The 16,652-nt window shown below is 41.0% G+C and overlaps 1 protein-coding gene across 4 annotated transcripts in view; it reads right to left on the reverse strand.

Annotated features, from left to right (window-relative positions):
* The window catches only part of samd4a (sterile alpha motif domain containing 4A), a 188,024-nt gene that overhangs the window by 82,101 nt on the left and 89,271 nt on the right, over window positions 1-16,652 (reverse strand). For 3 of the 4 annotated variants that reach the window (XM_078233900.1, XM_078233901.1, XM_078233899.1), the window contains exon 4: window positions 15,037-15,300. The exons of the other annotated variant lie outside the window; for it this stretch is intronic. In XM_078233900.1, the coding sequence (XP_078090026.1) occupies window positions 15,037-15,300 (264 nt within the window). The remainder of the gene's footprint in view (window positions 1-15,036; window positions 15,301-16,652) is intronic. 4 annotated transcript variants of the gene reach the window in all.

Below are 16,652 nucleotides of genomic sequence, written 5' to 3' on the forward strand. Positions count from 1 at the left end.
AATTTAAAGGGAATTGGAAATGCAGAAGTTAGCAATGGAAGAAAGGGATGTGGAAGAGTGGGATCACCAAATTAAACTGCAACAAAGCCGAATGAGGGAGAGAGGAAACCTGTGGGTAGATGCTCAGATCTGTACAAGCTCTTCCAAAATTTGATGAAAAGGAAGCCAAGACTTTTTTTTGTGCTTTTGAGAAAATAGCTAGACAGATAAGATGGCCACAAGACATCTGAACCCTACTTGTATGGACTAAATTTGTAGGTAGGACAAGCGAAGTCCATGTGTCTCTGTCTAAGGAAATCTCTGGAGACCAAGGCAGTGAAGAAAGTGATATTGAGTGCTTATGAGCTGGTACCAGAGGCTGACTGACAACAGTTTAGAGCTGTAAGAAATCAGAGTAGACAGACATACATTGAATTCCAAAGGGTCAAACAAAGTCAGTTTGATAAGTGGATGTGATCACTGAAAATAGACGACAGCTATGAAGCACTTAGAGAGATAATTTTGCTGGAGGAATGTAAAGACTCATTGCCTACCACGATTAGAATGCATACTGAGGAACAAAATGTTAGAATGGCCAGGCAAGCTACAGAGCTGGTGACAAACACGAGCTGGTTCAAAGACCAAAGCATTTCTTTAGGCCCACCTTAAAGTCAGAGAAAGCTAGAAACTGGGAAGATGCAAAAGAGGACAGGCCAGCGAGAGGGGTAGTGGTAGGAAGCTCGAAGGTGACTTCCCCTCAAAATAAATCCGAGACTACTGGAGGGGCAAGAGATATGAAAAAGAGTCAGATGTTTTTATGATAAACTGGGCCACACCAGATCATTATGCTGGAGACTAAACGGTTATCCGGTTGGGGTCAATCTTGCACAGGGAAGAAGGAACTTAAAAACTGGGGAACCAGAGAAGCCAGTCAGATTGGTACACCAAGAGAAAGGGCAGACAAAAGGGAAGGAATCTTGCACAGAGCCGAATGACCAGCAGATGGCGGATGTATTCAAAGATTGTGTGTGCAATGGTAAAATATTTCCCTGTGGGCAGGATGGAATAGGAAAATATATTAAAATATTACGAGATTCCAGTGCGAGTCAATCCCTAATGTTGTGGGATAGAGATATTTGTTGTCCAGAAGGGATGTTGCAGGAGAAGGTATTGATCTGCAGCATTCACGGAGAAGCAAAACAAAGCTCTTTAATAAAAGTAAGCTTAGAGAGTAGCTTGAAGATGAGCGATGTAGTGGTAGGCATGGTCGAAACCCTACCCATTGCAAGCATTCAATTCATTCCAGGGAATGATATAGCAGGATCACAGATGGCCGTGATGATTACTGTAGTCGAGCAGCTGGCAGAAAATCCAGCCATAGAGAAATTACAAACAGACCATCCTGGGCTTTTTCCAGATAGCGCAGTAAAGCAATCACAGGCTCATCAGCCAAGACAAAAAAGGGAGGAGTTGCGAGCCCAGGGCAAGGCAAATGAGATCAGGTTATCTGATACCATCTTTAGCAAATTAACTGAGAACGAGACCAACATAGAGAGACCATATATTCTGCATCATCGGTTCAATGCATGCCCAAGTGTTACTATGTACAGGGAGAACATATTAATGTAAAAATAGCGACCACTGCATGTTAGTGCAGAGAACAAATGGGCAGAAGTAAACAAAATTGTATTACCCTTCGAGTTTAGGAAAGAGATTCTGAGGGTAGCTCATGAGTTTTCACTAGGGGACCCTCGGAATAAAGAAAACCCAAGACAAAATCCAAAGAAGGCTGTATTGGCCCAGATGAATTGTCATACCTGCCACTTCTGTCAGATAATCAGGAAACCACAAGCGGTAATCAAGCCCACACCACTAATCCCTACCCCACTGTTTGATGAACCTTTTACAAGGGTCCTAATCAATTGATAGGGCCATTGCCAAGAACAAAGTGGGAATCAATATTTGCTAATTATCATGAATATATCCACCCGATTCCCGGAAGCCATACCCTTAAGAACCATTACAGGGAGGAGAATTTTGTTTTACTAGATATGGTTTGCCAAAGGAGATTCAGTCAAACCAAGTGTCAAATCTTATATCAGGACTATTCAAAGAGATCATGAATAGCCTTGGGGAGCAGAAAGTACAATTCATCAGCCCATTATCCAGAATCTTAAGGAGCCCTAGAGAGATGGCACCAGACTTTGAAAACCATGAGGAGGGCTTACAGCCAAGATAACCCTCATGATTGGGACAAGGGGATTCCATTTTTATTATTTGCAATTAGGGATGCACCAAGGCTACCAAACGTAGTCTGCTCAAATTGGCCTATGGCCTCTGCTCTCAGTCCCAGTGCAGAGTGGCAACTGGACCCCCCTCCCTCCCCTCACCAATCACCCCCACCAGAGGCCACAGCCCCCATGGGCAGTGCCAAGATGCCCCCTGGGCATTGGCAGGGGGCCCAGGCTGGCAATGTCCAAGGGGCACAGCCTCAACCGGGATATTGGGTTCATGTCACACTATCTGTAACCCCCACAACCTGCCTGGATGTGCAAAATCTCACTAGCTGTCCTGTCTGGAGACAATACACATCTCTTTAACCTGTGCTTAATGCTCCCTCCACTCACATTGTCTGTCCCTTTAAGACTTGATTAGCTGTAAAGACTCACATCCAATCATTATTCATGTAAATTGAGTTTGTGTCTTTGTGCCCTGTTTGTGATCAGAACTCCCACCCACCTCATGAAGGGACAGCCTGTTCCGAAAGCTAGTGGCTTTTGCTACAAATAAACCTGTTGGACTTTAACCTGGTGTTGTTAGACTTCTTACTGTGTTTACCCCAGTTCAACGCCGGCATCTCCACATCATGGCTACAAAAGCAGCGCAGCGGACTGGGAGAATCACCCTCCTACATCTCAAATTTCAGGGAACAACTGAATAGGGCTGCTAGATGGAGTCTGCCCCTCAGGCTGCTAGATGGAAACTGTCTTCTTGCTTCCACGAAAAGATTGCCAATCATAGTATTATTTCCCTTTGATGGTTCTGCATATTTGTGGTTTGTTCCCTCAGCTTCTGTAATTCTAAAAGATTTACATACGTATTCCTTCCCTGAATGTTGCAATCGTCTACCCAGAGTGTTCCCTATTAGCAGGATTCTTCCAGTATTCTTCTCGTCTGTCCACAACTGCTAATCTTGTTATTGGGACTCACATCTTGTGAAATACCTTTTGAAATGCTGGTGGCTTTTAACCTGCTGGCGCATTCCTGACACCAATTTGCTCATCACTCTTGTAACAGATTAAAAATCCTACTAAAGCATCACTTGATGTGATCACAGGAACAACAGTATTTTTGACAGCTCTAGGGCTACTCAGCCTGTAATCCTTTCATTTATCATGCTCACAGCTCGTACTTACCCAATTTGGGAGTTAAGACTCAATATTATGTCCCTAGAAGGTTTCTGGTTAAACATTGGTGACGAAATGCCGAGAATATTCAGAAAACGTTGACAAGAGAGAAAAATGAGCAGTAACTGGAGTGGAGCCGACTCTTCAACATGGCAAGTTGGTGAACGAACAGGCTCTTGATATAGCACACTCAGATGCATCACAACTGATGACTGCTAATGTTATGGTCATTGATTAGAAACTCAGTCTATTAGTGCAAAATATCAGTACTCAATACTATAGAACTGCAGAATACTGGTTAAAAAGATTGAAGAAGCGGACGAGATTGTTACAGTCAAAATTGCAACTTCCTCAGTTGAGGCCTGCTTACAATCCTTGGAAAAGCAGCTGCATGGTATGTCAGAATTCCTTGATGGCCTGGAGAACCGAGGAAAAATTTCTAGATTGTGGGTTTGCCGAAAGGTAAGCTCCCAGTTAAATTCTTTGAGAGGTGGCTATCACATTTCCTGAATTTAGGAATGAAAGCAGGGCACATCATGTTAGAAAGGGTGCATTGTATCCAGTCACTGAGGCCCAAGGTTAATCAATGTCCCCGGCTCGTATTATGCATTTTCATAACTTCAAGAATCACCAAAGAATATTGGAGACAGCTAGACATAATGGGGGTCTTGCTCGATGACGGAGCAAAAGTTTTTCTTCCATGATTTCTCAGCAGCGATATAACAGGAGCACAAGAGCTCAGATGAAGTTAGATGACTGAAAGCTATTGGAATGCAAAATACCCTACTGTATCCTGCTACACACTGAGGATGGCATTCAACAACTCTGTAAAGACATTCTCCAATCCGGCTAAAGACATGGCTTTTCTGAACTCCGTGGAAGGCAATAATTTGGAGAAGCAGAATGCAGTTCACTGTAAAATCTGGACTCTATCCCTTTTCCCGTTAAATATTAACACAGAATCAGGAAAGAGTTATCAGTCTGATAGGGGTGGTCCAACAATTGAGCATTACAGTGAGTTTTTATCCTCGAGATTGGCAGGGGCTTCAGTTTGTCCTAAATGGAAAATATTCTTCAGCGTGCTTCTTCTAATTAAGGAATGTACTGTGCAGATTGTACAACGCTAGGACTGTGCAAAAAAAAAATCCTTCTTCCTTTCTTTTCATCCGGATGCTATACTGGTCATCTATGTTTTACGGTCATTGCTGGGAGGTGGGTGAGTGGCTTATGTCTTAATAGGAGGGTCAGAATGCAGTCAGGATATTCTGTACTCATCCTTTTCATGACATATTTTGTCTCCTCTTTTGATGAGAAAAAATCCTTGGTGTAATTATGGAAGGTTTGTAGGTTTAGTCCTATAGGGTCTCGGATTTGATGAGGAAAAACCGCTCGGAACCCAAGATTTCATGTTTTTTATTAATTCTGGCGTTAAAGAATCACTAATTATTTCTATGTTAATATTTATCAGTCTGACAGGGGTGTTCCAACAATTGGTTGCATTTAAAGAGAAATGTGTCATGTATTAAACTGTAGCTGGGAGAGTTTGCAACAAGATGCAGCAAATTTAAAAACATGAGACATGGGGTGGGGTAGGAGGGGAGAGGACTTTTGCATTGAGACAATAAATGTATGGGATATTTGAGAGAGTTTTAAGGTGGAGGAGAAATTGCAATAATAAAAATATCATACTACTGGATATCCCTGGTAATCACTAGATTTTCATAAAGTGAATGTGCACTAGCTATTTATGTTAGTGCTTGTAAACCAGCAGTTTATACTTTGTCTCATGTCCTGGAAGAAGACTTTATAATGTGCCAAGAAAATTGGAAAGGTGGCTACATCCATTGTGTCTGGTCAAGTGTCAAAATTAAATTCTACTGATTTGGCATATTTAAAGAGCTTGGCGTCTTGAGCTAAACACTAGTTGGCAGAGGACTGAACATCGAGTTCAACAACATCAGAATGTGACCTTTCTCCTCCAACTTAAAACCCTTTAAAATATCCCATACATTTATTGTCTCAATGCAAAAATCCTCTCCCCTCCTACCTCCACCCCATGTCTCATGTTCTTAAATTTGCTACATCTTGTTGCAAACTCTCCCAGCTACAGTTTAATACATGACACATTTATCTTGAATTCTGATGAAGTCAAATGGACTTGAAACATTTCTGTTTTCTTTCTCAACGGACGCTGCCAGACCTGCTCAGCTTTTCCAGTGTTCTCTCTTCTTTTTAAATAAATTACACTGAGAAATCTGCACTAAAGTTCCGAGCCTTGGGTGACCTGAAAGAAATGTTAGTCCTTTTTTAAGTGATGCTTCTCATGCCAATCTTCCAGATGAGTATTTGGGTTCAGCTGGGTTTACCATATTCTTGGTGGGTGAAAATGGAAAATGTTGTCCTTCGGCCTGGGAACTCTTAAAAAATAAAAAGGGTGGTTAAAAGTGCCCTAGCTGTAGAAACACTGGCACTAGTTGAAACACTAAATACAAGATTGTACTTAGCTAACATTCAGAAAGAAACCCTATACAAGGGGTATTCTGAAAACATTTGCCTATTGATGGCTATGTGGATAAATCGTTCTCTTTGAGATAACGTTCATTTGACAAAGACTGTCACTGACAAAACGCTGAGGTTTTACCTTGCTAGTATACAGCAAATATTGGAGTGAAAAGAGATCTCTAAAATAAAATTAGTTGATGCAAGTCACCAATTATCAGACTGTTTAAGAAGAGAAATGCTTACTCCAAGAAAATGTTGCAGTCCTCGTAGGGACTGTATTATAAATGAGTTGTAAGACATACGGAAAGCCATTTTTTCCCCCTCTTCGACTGCTTTGTAATTAATATGGTATTATGTTTTTGTTTATAGAAAAGGGGGAATCTGTTATTGGTTTGTCGAAAATACTTACGATATCTGGACCCGTTTCATACTCCACAATCTGGCTTGGATCCATTTAACAACTAACCTTCTAAAATAGAAATGCCATATGAACACATTATGCCTCTGCCACCTAATATTCCCAACAATATTGCAAATATTTAGTTCATAATTGAGGTTTTCGAAAGTAAAACTTTTGTTGAGGAATTAAAGTTTTCACCGTAGAAAATTTTGGGCATCTGGTGAGAACCTAGTAAGAAGAACTTTGATGTAAATAAAAAACAAACAAGACTGGGTTTATCACACTTAAAAATATAGTCCGTGTTTACCTTGCAAGGTCAGAGTTGATGGTGAAAACACTTGGATAATGAATGATCCATCTTAAAGCTTGCAATGGAACATGGGCATTTGAAGAAAGGGACAGAAATCCCCATTCACAATATAAACTACTGATATAGATTATAGAATCAAGAATAGCATGGAAGGTAAAATTATTTATTTACATTTACATTTGAGAGCACCCTAGAGCAAGTCACATTGTCATGGAGATGGGATGTGGGGATACAAAGATTCTTCTGTTTAATTTGTGTGTCTTTGTTGACAGGATATGAAGTTGCCGGCATTGGGATTTGTTTCATGCACAGGGCATGTATAGGCACAAAATCAATTATAATGTAACGGTTGGAATGCGAGCCTTAACATGTAATCAAGTCTTGAACCCGAGATCCCAGTTGAGGCCGTCCTCATGTGTGCGGAACTTGACTATCTGTTTCTGCTCAGCGATTCTGCATTGTTGTGAAGGCCACCTTGGAGAACGCTTACCCGAAGATCAGAGGCTGAATGCCCTTGACTGCTGAAGTGTTCCCCGACAGGAAGGGAACACTCCTGCCTGGTGATTGGTCGAGCGGCGTCCATTCATCTGTTGTCGTAGCGTCTGCATGGTCTCGCTAATGTACCATGCCTCGGGACATCCTTTCCTGCAGCGTATCAGGTAAACAATGTTGGCCAAGTCGCAAGTGTATGTACCGTGTATCCGATGGATGGTGTTCTTACGTGAGATGATGGCATCCGTGTTGATGATCCGGCACGTCTTGCAGAGGTTGCTGTGGCAGGGTTGTGTGGTGTCATGGTCACTGTTCTCCTGAAGGCTGGGTAGTTTGCTGCAGACAATGGTCTGTTTGAGGTTGTGCGATTGTTTGAAGGCAAGTAGTGGGGGTATGAGGCTGGCCTTGGCGAGATGTTCGTCTTCATCAATGACATGTTGAAGGCTCTGGGCAAGATGTCGTAGCTTCTCCACTCTGGGGAAGTACTGGACAACGAAGGGAAAGGATGTCCCAGGCCTTGTTCATTGGCGAGACCATGCAGACGCTACGGCAACAGATGAATGGACACCGCTCGACAATCACCAGGCAGGAGTATTCCCTTCCTGTTGGGGAACACTTCAGTAGTCAAGGGCATTCAGCCCCTGATCTTTGGGTAAGGGTTCTCCAAGGCGGCCTTCACGATACATGACAATACAGTATCACTGAGCAGAAACTGATAGTCAAGTTCTGCACACACGAGGACAGCCGCAACCAGGATCTTGGGTTCATGTCACACTATCTGTAACCTTCACGTCTTGCCTGGGCTTGCAAAATCTCACTAACTATCCTGGCTGGAGACAATTCACACCTCTTTAACCGGTGCTTAACCCTCTCTCCACTCACATTGTCTGCACCTGTAAAGACTTGATTACCCGTTAAGACTCGCATTCCAACCATTATCTTGTAATTGAGTTTGTATCTATATATGCCCCGTTTGTGAAACAAATCCTGCACTCACCTAATGAAGGAGCGGTGCTCCAAAAGCTCGTGCTACCAAATAAACTTGTTGGACTTTAACCTGGTGTGTGAGACTACTTACTTTGTTGACAAGAGCAAGGAGTTCAGTTTGGGAACAACCAAAGATGTTATATTTTGTGCAGGTTGAACTCAGAATGGAGAAAGCCAAAGGAAATGAATGTTAGCTAAGCCTAATTTTGTTGATCACAGCACAGAATCTGGGTGGGGGCTGGAGCTCAATTTTGAATTAGTGAGGAGGAAAGAAGCTGTAAAACTTGCTTAGTTTGAAGCTAGAGGAAAAAAATTGATAGCGGTCCTCAAATGGCCTTGTGACAGAAAGCAGTCAACTTGAATAATTAGCTTGGAAAGAGCAATATAGAAACTGCCAAAACAGCAGTCTATGTATGTCCAAAGCAAGGAAAAAGAGCTGAAGTTATAATGAAGTCTTTCAAGAAAATTGGAGGGTCACTTAGCCAAAAGCTAATGGAAGGATCATCATAAATCCTGTACCATGGTGAAAACTGGAATAGCGAAGATAATGAAAGTAAATTCTGGAGGACTGTGGTATGCTTTTGGGCAGGAAAATGAATGAACCTTCAAGGTTTCATAAGATAAGGGAACTCTTGGAGGGCAGTGTAAAGTGAAGCCCAGTCCATATTATATGTGGTTATAAACATTAAGTTAATAGTTTTCTTTAATTCTCTTTGATATTCAATAAAGTTTTCTTTAAAAATGTGAAATCTTGTGGCTTAGTTCTGTTTGTTAATTGCTGGGTGTTTGGATTTGTTCTTTAAATGTTAATGGTCACTAACAGTAATTTCCAAGCTTTATCAAAAAATGTATCCTGGATATCAATACAGTATGAACAAATAGCTCTTCATTACATAACTGCCATTAAGCATTATAATCTTCAGGTGACTGGGCACATCATCTTGATCATCTATCATTTGCAGAACTGTGCTTTTGAAGAAGGATCTTGTTAGAGGACTTCAAAATACTCTGGGATTTAATACACTAATAAAGAATATTAGAACAGAGTGGATTAGCTTAGAATAAGAATCACAGACTGCCTTATACTTCGCAGAGATACTATCTGCATAGAAACACATATAACCACAGTTAGAGAATTTAAACATTTATTTCTGAAACTATTATTGAACAGGCATACATCTTGGCTAATGGCACAGGGTTCTAAGGCAACATGGGAAATAGGCCACTAAAGTGAACACATTCCTTATAACAATACACACATAGAAGGATAACTCTTAGCATGAGTACCAGACAGCTCAGTGAACGAGATATTAATTGAACAAGGACAAGCTAGTGATTCCAGATAGCTAATGAATAGGCCGAGTATTCTACCAGATAAGAGTTTAGACCTGGTGACCATGGGAAAGTTAGGCAGGAATTGCTGGAACTTATTGTTCCCATGGTGTCAGAGAATATCTGTAATTGGCCAAGGTATATGGCATTTACTAATGATGACTGACTCGTAATAATGATGATTGGCTTATGATGAGCCAGAAGACAGATAAAATGTCTTTTGGAAGTTAAAAAAGCTAAGTGAGCTTGCTCGGCAATGCTAGCATTCATCTGGAAAAATAATGAAGTATAAACACAATAATTAGATGCCAGATTTGAGCAATAATCCAAGATAAAAATCAATGTCATAAACCATTAATAAGAATCAATTTAATAGAAACATTAGGATGTTATTAACTTGTATTATGTTTAAAGGGGTAGATGTCATTAAAATATGGCATGTGTATGCATGCGGATAGCAAGAAATAACAGAGAATGAGAGGTGATTGTGGAGTTTACATAATGTATAATATGGGTATGAATGAGAATAGGATACAATACATCTGTGGAGATGTGCAAAACATTCGCAGTCTAATTAGTACCTTTTTTGGGAAGAGTACTTTGTTATGTACAGGATTTCTAGTTATTCTTTCACAATGACTTTAATAGAATCAAAACTTCTCACCAGAAAAATACAACAAATTGATGTCCATGCATAAAAACAGACCAAGGAACAGAAGTACAAATTTTGTTGAGAATTAGACTTGGTGACTTGTTTATAATCATGCTATAATTGGGGACTGTTTTCTCCAGAGTTGAAAAGGCAGGTTTACATCCGATGGATGCAAGAGCAAATGGTGTAGGGGATTAGGAGTGTAGTTTCTTAATGGGGGAAGTTGCAGAAAGCCACAAAGGGGACTGAGATCATGACAGCTCTGCATGCTACGTTAACAGAAGTGGTGAGCTCCATTTGCACTGTTCGGCATTCAATGCCAGCGGCTCTCAAGGTCACAGTTGCCCTGAATTTGTGTTGCTTTGGACTCATTCCTGGGTCCACTGAAAACATATGCAACATCTCCCAATCTGCCACACATCACTGCATCAAGGTCGTGACAGGTGCCCTCTTCAGGATGCTCAACCAATAGATCAAGTTCAGAACCGATGCAGACAGTCAGACCAAGAGAGCAAAAGGCATCAGCATCATTGCTGGATTCACCCAAATGCAAGGTCGTTTAAAAATAGCACACATGTCAGCAAATGATTTTTTTTCTCACTGTCCAACTGGTCTGTGACCACCACCAGCAGATCGTGCAAGCATGTATTCATTACTCTGGGAGCCGCAAATATGCTTATATTCGCCAGCATCCTGCAGGGTATAGACTTTCAAATTCATTCATGGGACATGGGTGTCGCTGACTGACCAGCATTTATTGCCCATCCCTAGTTGTCCTTGAGAAGGTGGTGCTGAGCTGCCTTCTTGAAATGCTGCAGTCTGCTTGCTGTGGATTGACCCAAAATGCCATTAGGGAGGGAATATGTTACTATCTATCTTTCCTTCTCTATGAATGGTATGCTTTGTCTGTATAGCATGCAAGAAACAATACTTTTCACTGTATACTAATACATGTGACAATAATAAATCAAAACCAAATCTTTCTCATCAATAGAAACAAGGCCAATGTATTTTAATTCATTTGCTAGCTTTTTCCAAAATGTTTTCATACAAATCTGGTGAATCTTCACTTTTGGCACAAAGAATAACTTTCAAATGATAAGTTGTAACAAATCAGTGTTTCTACCATTTTGTCACATTAAAAAATTCCATTGTCTCATCCACTTCTCCCACCAAGGTGATTTCTTTCACGCAAATCCTATCCCTCAGAAATAGTCTTCAGCCACAGTAACTTTGGGGTTGGGCTCCCATTACCTTTGCCGTTCATGTTCTCCACCAACCCCTCCATCCTGCTGTCCCCAACTGTTCACAGCCATATGTGTGTCATGTACTCCAGTCCTCTGCATGTTTCAAGTGCCACCCACCAAATAAACCTACCAACACGCGCCCCATAAACTGACCAATCTGTGCTATGTGGACCGCCAACACCGAGTATTATCATTGCAGATCAGAGAGAAAGAGAAAGAAAGAGAGAGATGTTGATAAATAAATACAATACTAAACTTAATTCTTATTCAGTCCTAAAAATATACAATGGATAGGCTTATTACTTCCAGTTAGAGGATTCATTTTCAGGTTCCTGTAGTCAAGGGAAAAGAATGCTGACACACTGACAAATCTACTCATTCAGATTCCACAACTGAACTAGGCTTGGAAAGTAGGGAGGGGAGATGGAGAGAGGTGGTTGTCCTGGTGGTGGCCACTACTGCTAATTTGCACCTTAAACATTAAAAATTGTCCTAAGGAGCTTTAGAGAGGCACAAAACATCAATAACACTCTAGAGAACTGCAGCCCTACTGAACTCAGGATAGGAAAAACAAGTTTACCACATGGAGGGAACCCAGTTCCAAAAATACATTGTCTGGGGTATTAATACTAAGAGACCCATTCCCCTCCAGGAGTATAAAGTTGGACAATTCCAAGTAATTACAGAATCAGTACAAAAAAATTAATATGCAGCACCAACTTTTCACGCCAGGATTAGTTAGCCATTTTTTGCATCCTGGCAGATAATTGCCAGTACTAAGAGTGTGCCCGAACATAGGCACACTCATATGTATTCATTTCCTACTCTCCTCACACTATAGAACAATTATTGCGTTTAAATGATTCATTGCATGTGAAGCATTTTTCAGATACATGATTAAGTAAATATCTAAATGCAAGAATTTATTTTAATCAAAAACTTTTCACCAGTCTGTCCTACTACCTGACACTCTAGGTTGTAACTGATTTGGTTTACACAGTAAAAATAATTAATGATTTTTTTTTTGCTTTCACAGCTAAGCACTATCAATTATGTAGGAGTGAGCATCAGATGTTGGGCTTTAGAACATCTTTTACAATCCAAGCAATCTGAATTTGAACTTTAGATCTTCAAATCTAAAATCTGGACCACCAGCATTTATCTTTATCCATGAGGTGAAAAAGTCCCACAAACATTATCCCAACTTTCCTTCAATATGCCAGCAACTGTGTCCCTGCATAACTTTCACTGATTAAGAAAGAAATAGTTCAGCAGTTTATTATCCAGTGTTCAAGTAGAATGTGTACGTTAGTTGGTGGCACTAGAAATCAGGGTAGTCATTTAAAGATAGCAACAAAGATCATTCCAAATTGTAATACATGTTGTTCCCTTCTGGAAGGCTGCAGTGTCACAATTCTCAAATCATACAGGTGTTTTTAGTATTTACAAGCAATCTGGAGAGAAAAATTAAAGTCACTACACAAAAGATTTATTTTCTGAACAAGCAAGAATTATTCTCGTTTCCAACTGAAACCTTCTGTAACATTCAGTTCTGAGTGCAAATCCCCCAGACCAAGAAGGACGTCTACTTATTTTTTGAAGCACTGTGGCACTAGGCATTAGAATGGAATTAATCAAACTTTCCTAAAGGTGACTGCATTAATGAGGGTGCTCAATATGGGCACAAATCAACAGCATGCATTCTTGCACATGTTCTATCTGAAAAAAAACATAGTGGCCCCTCGTTGTTGGTTTGTCTTTTATCAGGCTCATTCAATGTTATCCTCCAACATTTTAAGATCGTTTGGTCTACTCCAAAGTTTGTATTGTTTGAGTAATTTCTCTCAGCTGATACAAATCTCTCACCTTTGTCGGAAATTGTGATTTCTTAAGCATTCAGCTGTTTCATCAATTAAATATTTTGGGGGTGACTGTTATTTGAACTGGGCACATATCACCACATAATAGTCATCTGGACTTATTTGTCGTGGACCGTCCTGCTGAGTCAGCCAAGAAAGCAGTACACAGTAACAAACAACTTGCTGACAGGTCACTGGCCACAAACAGCCTCTGCAGTTGGATACTAGGTGCAAGTCATTTGACCACTGAATGGTTATTTTGGCACTGCCACAAGTTGAGATATGTACCAGATTTGTCAGCTAAATAAAACACACAATCTTGATCTCAATTTAGCTTCTGCTTCAGCCACAAAACAAATAGTGTCGGCACCTAAAGCCACGACTGCTCTCTTAAAAGACGCCAAAATGCAACACAGAATGCATAACTTAGTATCAGCATTCAACAGATCTGAACATTTTATTTGTAGCCAAGTATCAGCTAAAATTACCAGTGACACTGGATCCACACCAGAGCTAAAATTTAAGCATAACTTATTCTTTCTGAAAGGCAGAACAGCCATTAACTAATAACCATGAAGTTTAATATAAAATTGCTCTTTTCAGCAACGGTCAAAGATACTTCGAGTCAACGATAGATCTTTATTCAATGTCTACTTGGAGGTTAATACAAACACTTTTGAGATTAATTTTTGATGGAAATCTTTAACACGTTACAGAATCTTTAACTTCATGTAAAGCAAATTTCATTTTCCACCTCTCCAGAGTTGAATAATTCTTTGCAATACAGATCCCTTTTCAGTCCATTTTAAATTTCATTCTGATTTTCTTTCTATCTTAGAATCAACATCAGATCTTATATTTTTTTAAAAAGCACCTACTATAATAATAATAATGTATTGCTATATTATTACTAATGGTGCTTGATTTTCTGGATTGAATGCCTATAGGATAATATTCCTGATATTTTGCACATTATCTAGTAGCACAGTAGTTAGCACTGCTGCTTCACAGCTCCAGAGACCTGGGTTCGATTCCCGGCTTGGTCACTGTCTGTGTGGAGTTTGCACATTCTCCTCGTGTCTGCGTGGGTTTCCTCTGGGTGCTCCGGTTTCCTCCCACAGTCCAAAGATGTACGGGTTAGGTTGATTGGCCATGCTAAAATTGCCCCTTAGTGTCCTGGGATGTGTAGATTAGAGGGATTAGCGGGTAAAATATGTGGGGATATGGGGGTAGGGCCTGGGTGGGATTGTGGTCGGTGCAGACTCGATGGGCCGAATGGCCTCTTTCTGTACTGTAGGGTTTCTATGATGAAGAGTATCTTCTTGAGCAGTTATCTGAAAGAATGCCTCTTCTTTGCTCTGTTCCATATACCATTTGAATTATTACTCCCACTATTTGAACACTCAAAAAAAAAACTGACCATTATAACAGCCTCCTTTTTTTCTCTGATCCAGTAAAGCAGAATAGAAGCATAAAAACCCACAATATCATGTCACATTTGAAGAACCAAACAACTTTCACTATTGACAACAATGAAAACTTAAGGCTTAGCTTCACAAGTATTCACTGATTCACCTTTAAATGTTTTCCGCCCAAATATTTCCAAATTTTAATTGAACTGTAGTCACAATCATATTGGCAAGCAACACAAAATTCAGCGGCCGATTCCAGAGTTATGGAATCCTGGGAAGGTTTTTTAAACCAAGTTAACATTACAGTGAAAAACCTTACTACAAAAATTCACTGCAGTAGCGGTGACCGCAATACATCAGCAATGTTAACAGTACAACAGGAACACTCTTTCTCCACTATCTGTTTGGAATGATAGATTCTTCTTTAGTCAACACCATTCTAACAACAATTACCCACCTTTCATGCCACTGCCCTCTTCTTGGAATGTATTACGTGTCACTGCTTGATCTTCAAGATGCTCACTCCCACCGCTACCCGAAGAAGCAACACTGCTCTGTGGGGAGAGAGGAGCATGGTCTGATGGGATACACTGAGGTCCCCTTGCTCGCAGGTCTTCATGGGACATCCATCCATGACCTAGAGGCTGATTTGGCACATTGATTGGTGGGGTAAGAGATACTGAACGCTTCAGAGGACTGTGGTGTGTCTGGCCTGAGAGAACTAGAAAACATATTATAACAGAATAGTTATTCATTGAAAGCAATTGTCAAAGTCTAATATCCCTAAGCCTACCCACTGTGTCAGTTTTAAACACGTACATGCTTTTGTCTTTATCATACATGGCTTTCATGAAGTTTTAATCCTGCAACAATCTAATATTGGGATTCAAATTTTGTGGTCTCAAGCTCAATTTGCTTGGTTACACACATGATATTACAAATCTGTCAGTGGTTTCCTTATCCATATAATTCACTAATATTCCCCCAACATGCTGTACACAGGATGGAAAGAGCTTGAGAAGCATGTAATGCAAAATTGGTCTTGAGCTTGGAAGTGCATTGGAGGTTAGAATAATGGGCGGAATTCTCCCATGTTGAGACTAAGTGTGGTGGCGGGCGGCTCTGGTGGCACTGTCCCGCCGACCAGAGTGGTGTGGCCCTGTGCCAGATCTTGCGCTTGAAAGTTTATGCACAAGCGAATTCCCTCCGACTCTCCTGGCGGCTGATTTGTCTGCCCACCCTCAGATTCTAAGGTCCTGGCACCATATTCCAAAACCAGTCCAGCATACTTACCTCACTTTCTCCAACCCATCTGGTCTTCGTGCATGCCTTTCCAGTAAAGGATGTGGAATCCCTTTGACCCCTTGTTTGTGAGCTTTTCATGCAGCCTCGTCAGGGTGTGGCTTCCCTCCTCTGGGTGTTCCCTCTGCCTTCCATTGTTGACCATCATCCACCTCCTTGCCCCTCTGCCTGCCATTATGAACCCTCACACCACCCGCCCCCTCACCTGCACAGCCTGGCTTCCTAATGCCCCCTTTATCTTTGTTAGGCTACAACCCCCCTCACCACCCAGGCCTGACCTCGCACCACCCCCTGGTTGAACTTCAGATCCATGGCAGCATGACTCCTGCAGCACTGGAGGAGGTGGTAGCAGAATGATATTGTCACTGGACTAGTAATCCAGAGACCCAGGGTAATGCTCTGGGGACAGTTCTATACCCTCCACAGCAAATGAAGAAATTTGAATTCACTAGAAAAGTCTGCAAATAAGAGCCTAATGACCACAAAACCATTGTCAATAGTTGTAAAAACCCATCTGATTGACTAATGTCCTTCAGAGAAGGAAACTGCTACCCTTACCTGATCTGGCCTTCATGTGACTACAGAACCACAGCAATGGAGGTTGACTCTTAAAAATCCTTTGAAATGGTTTAGCAAGCCAGTCAATTCAAGGACAATTAGAGGTGGGCTATAAATGCTGGCCCAGCCAGCGATGCCCACATCCCAGGAATTAACTTTTAAACACTGTCCTGATAAACACTGCTGTGAGATATTGGGGCAAGGAGACCCCTC

This window comes from Mustelus asterias, chromosome 18 (assembly GCF_964213995.1).
Source record: "Mustelus asterias chromosome 18, sMusAst1.hap1.1, whole genome shotgun sequence".
Lineage (NCBI taxonomy): Eukaryota > Metazoa > Chordata > Chondrichthyes > Carcharhiniformes > Triakidae > Mustelus > Mustelus asterias.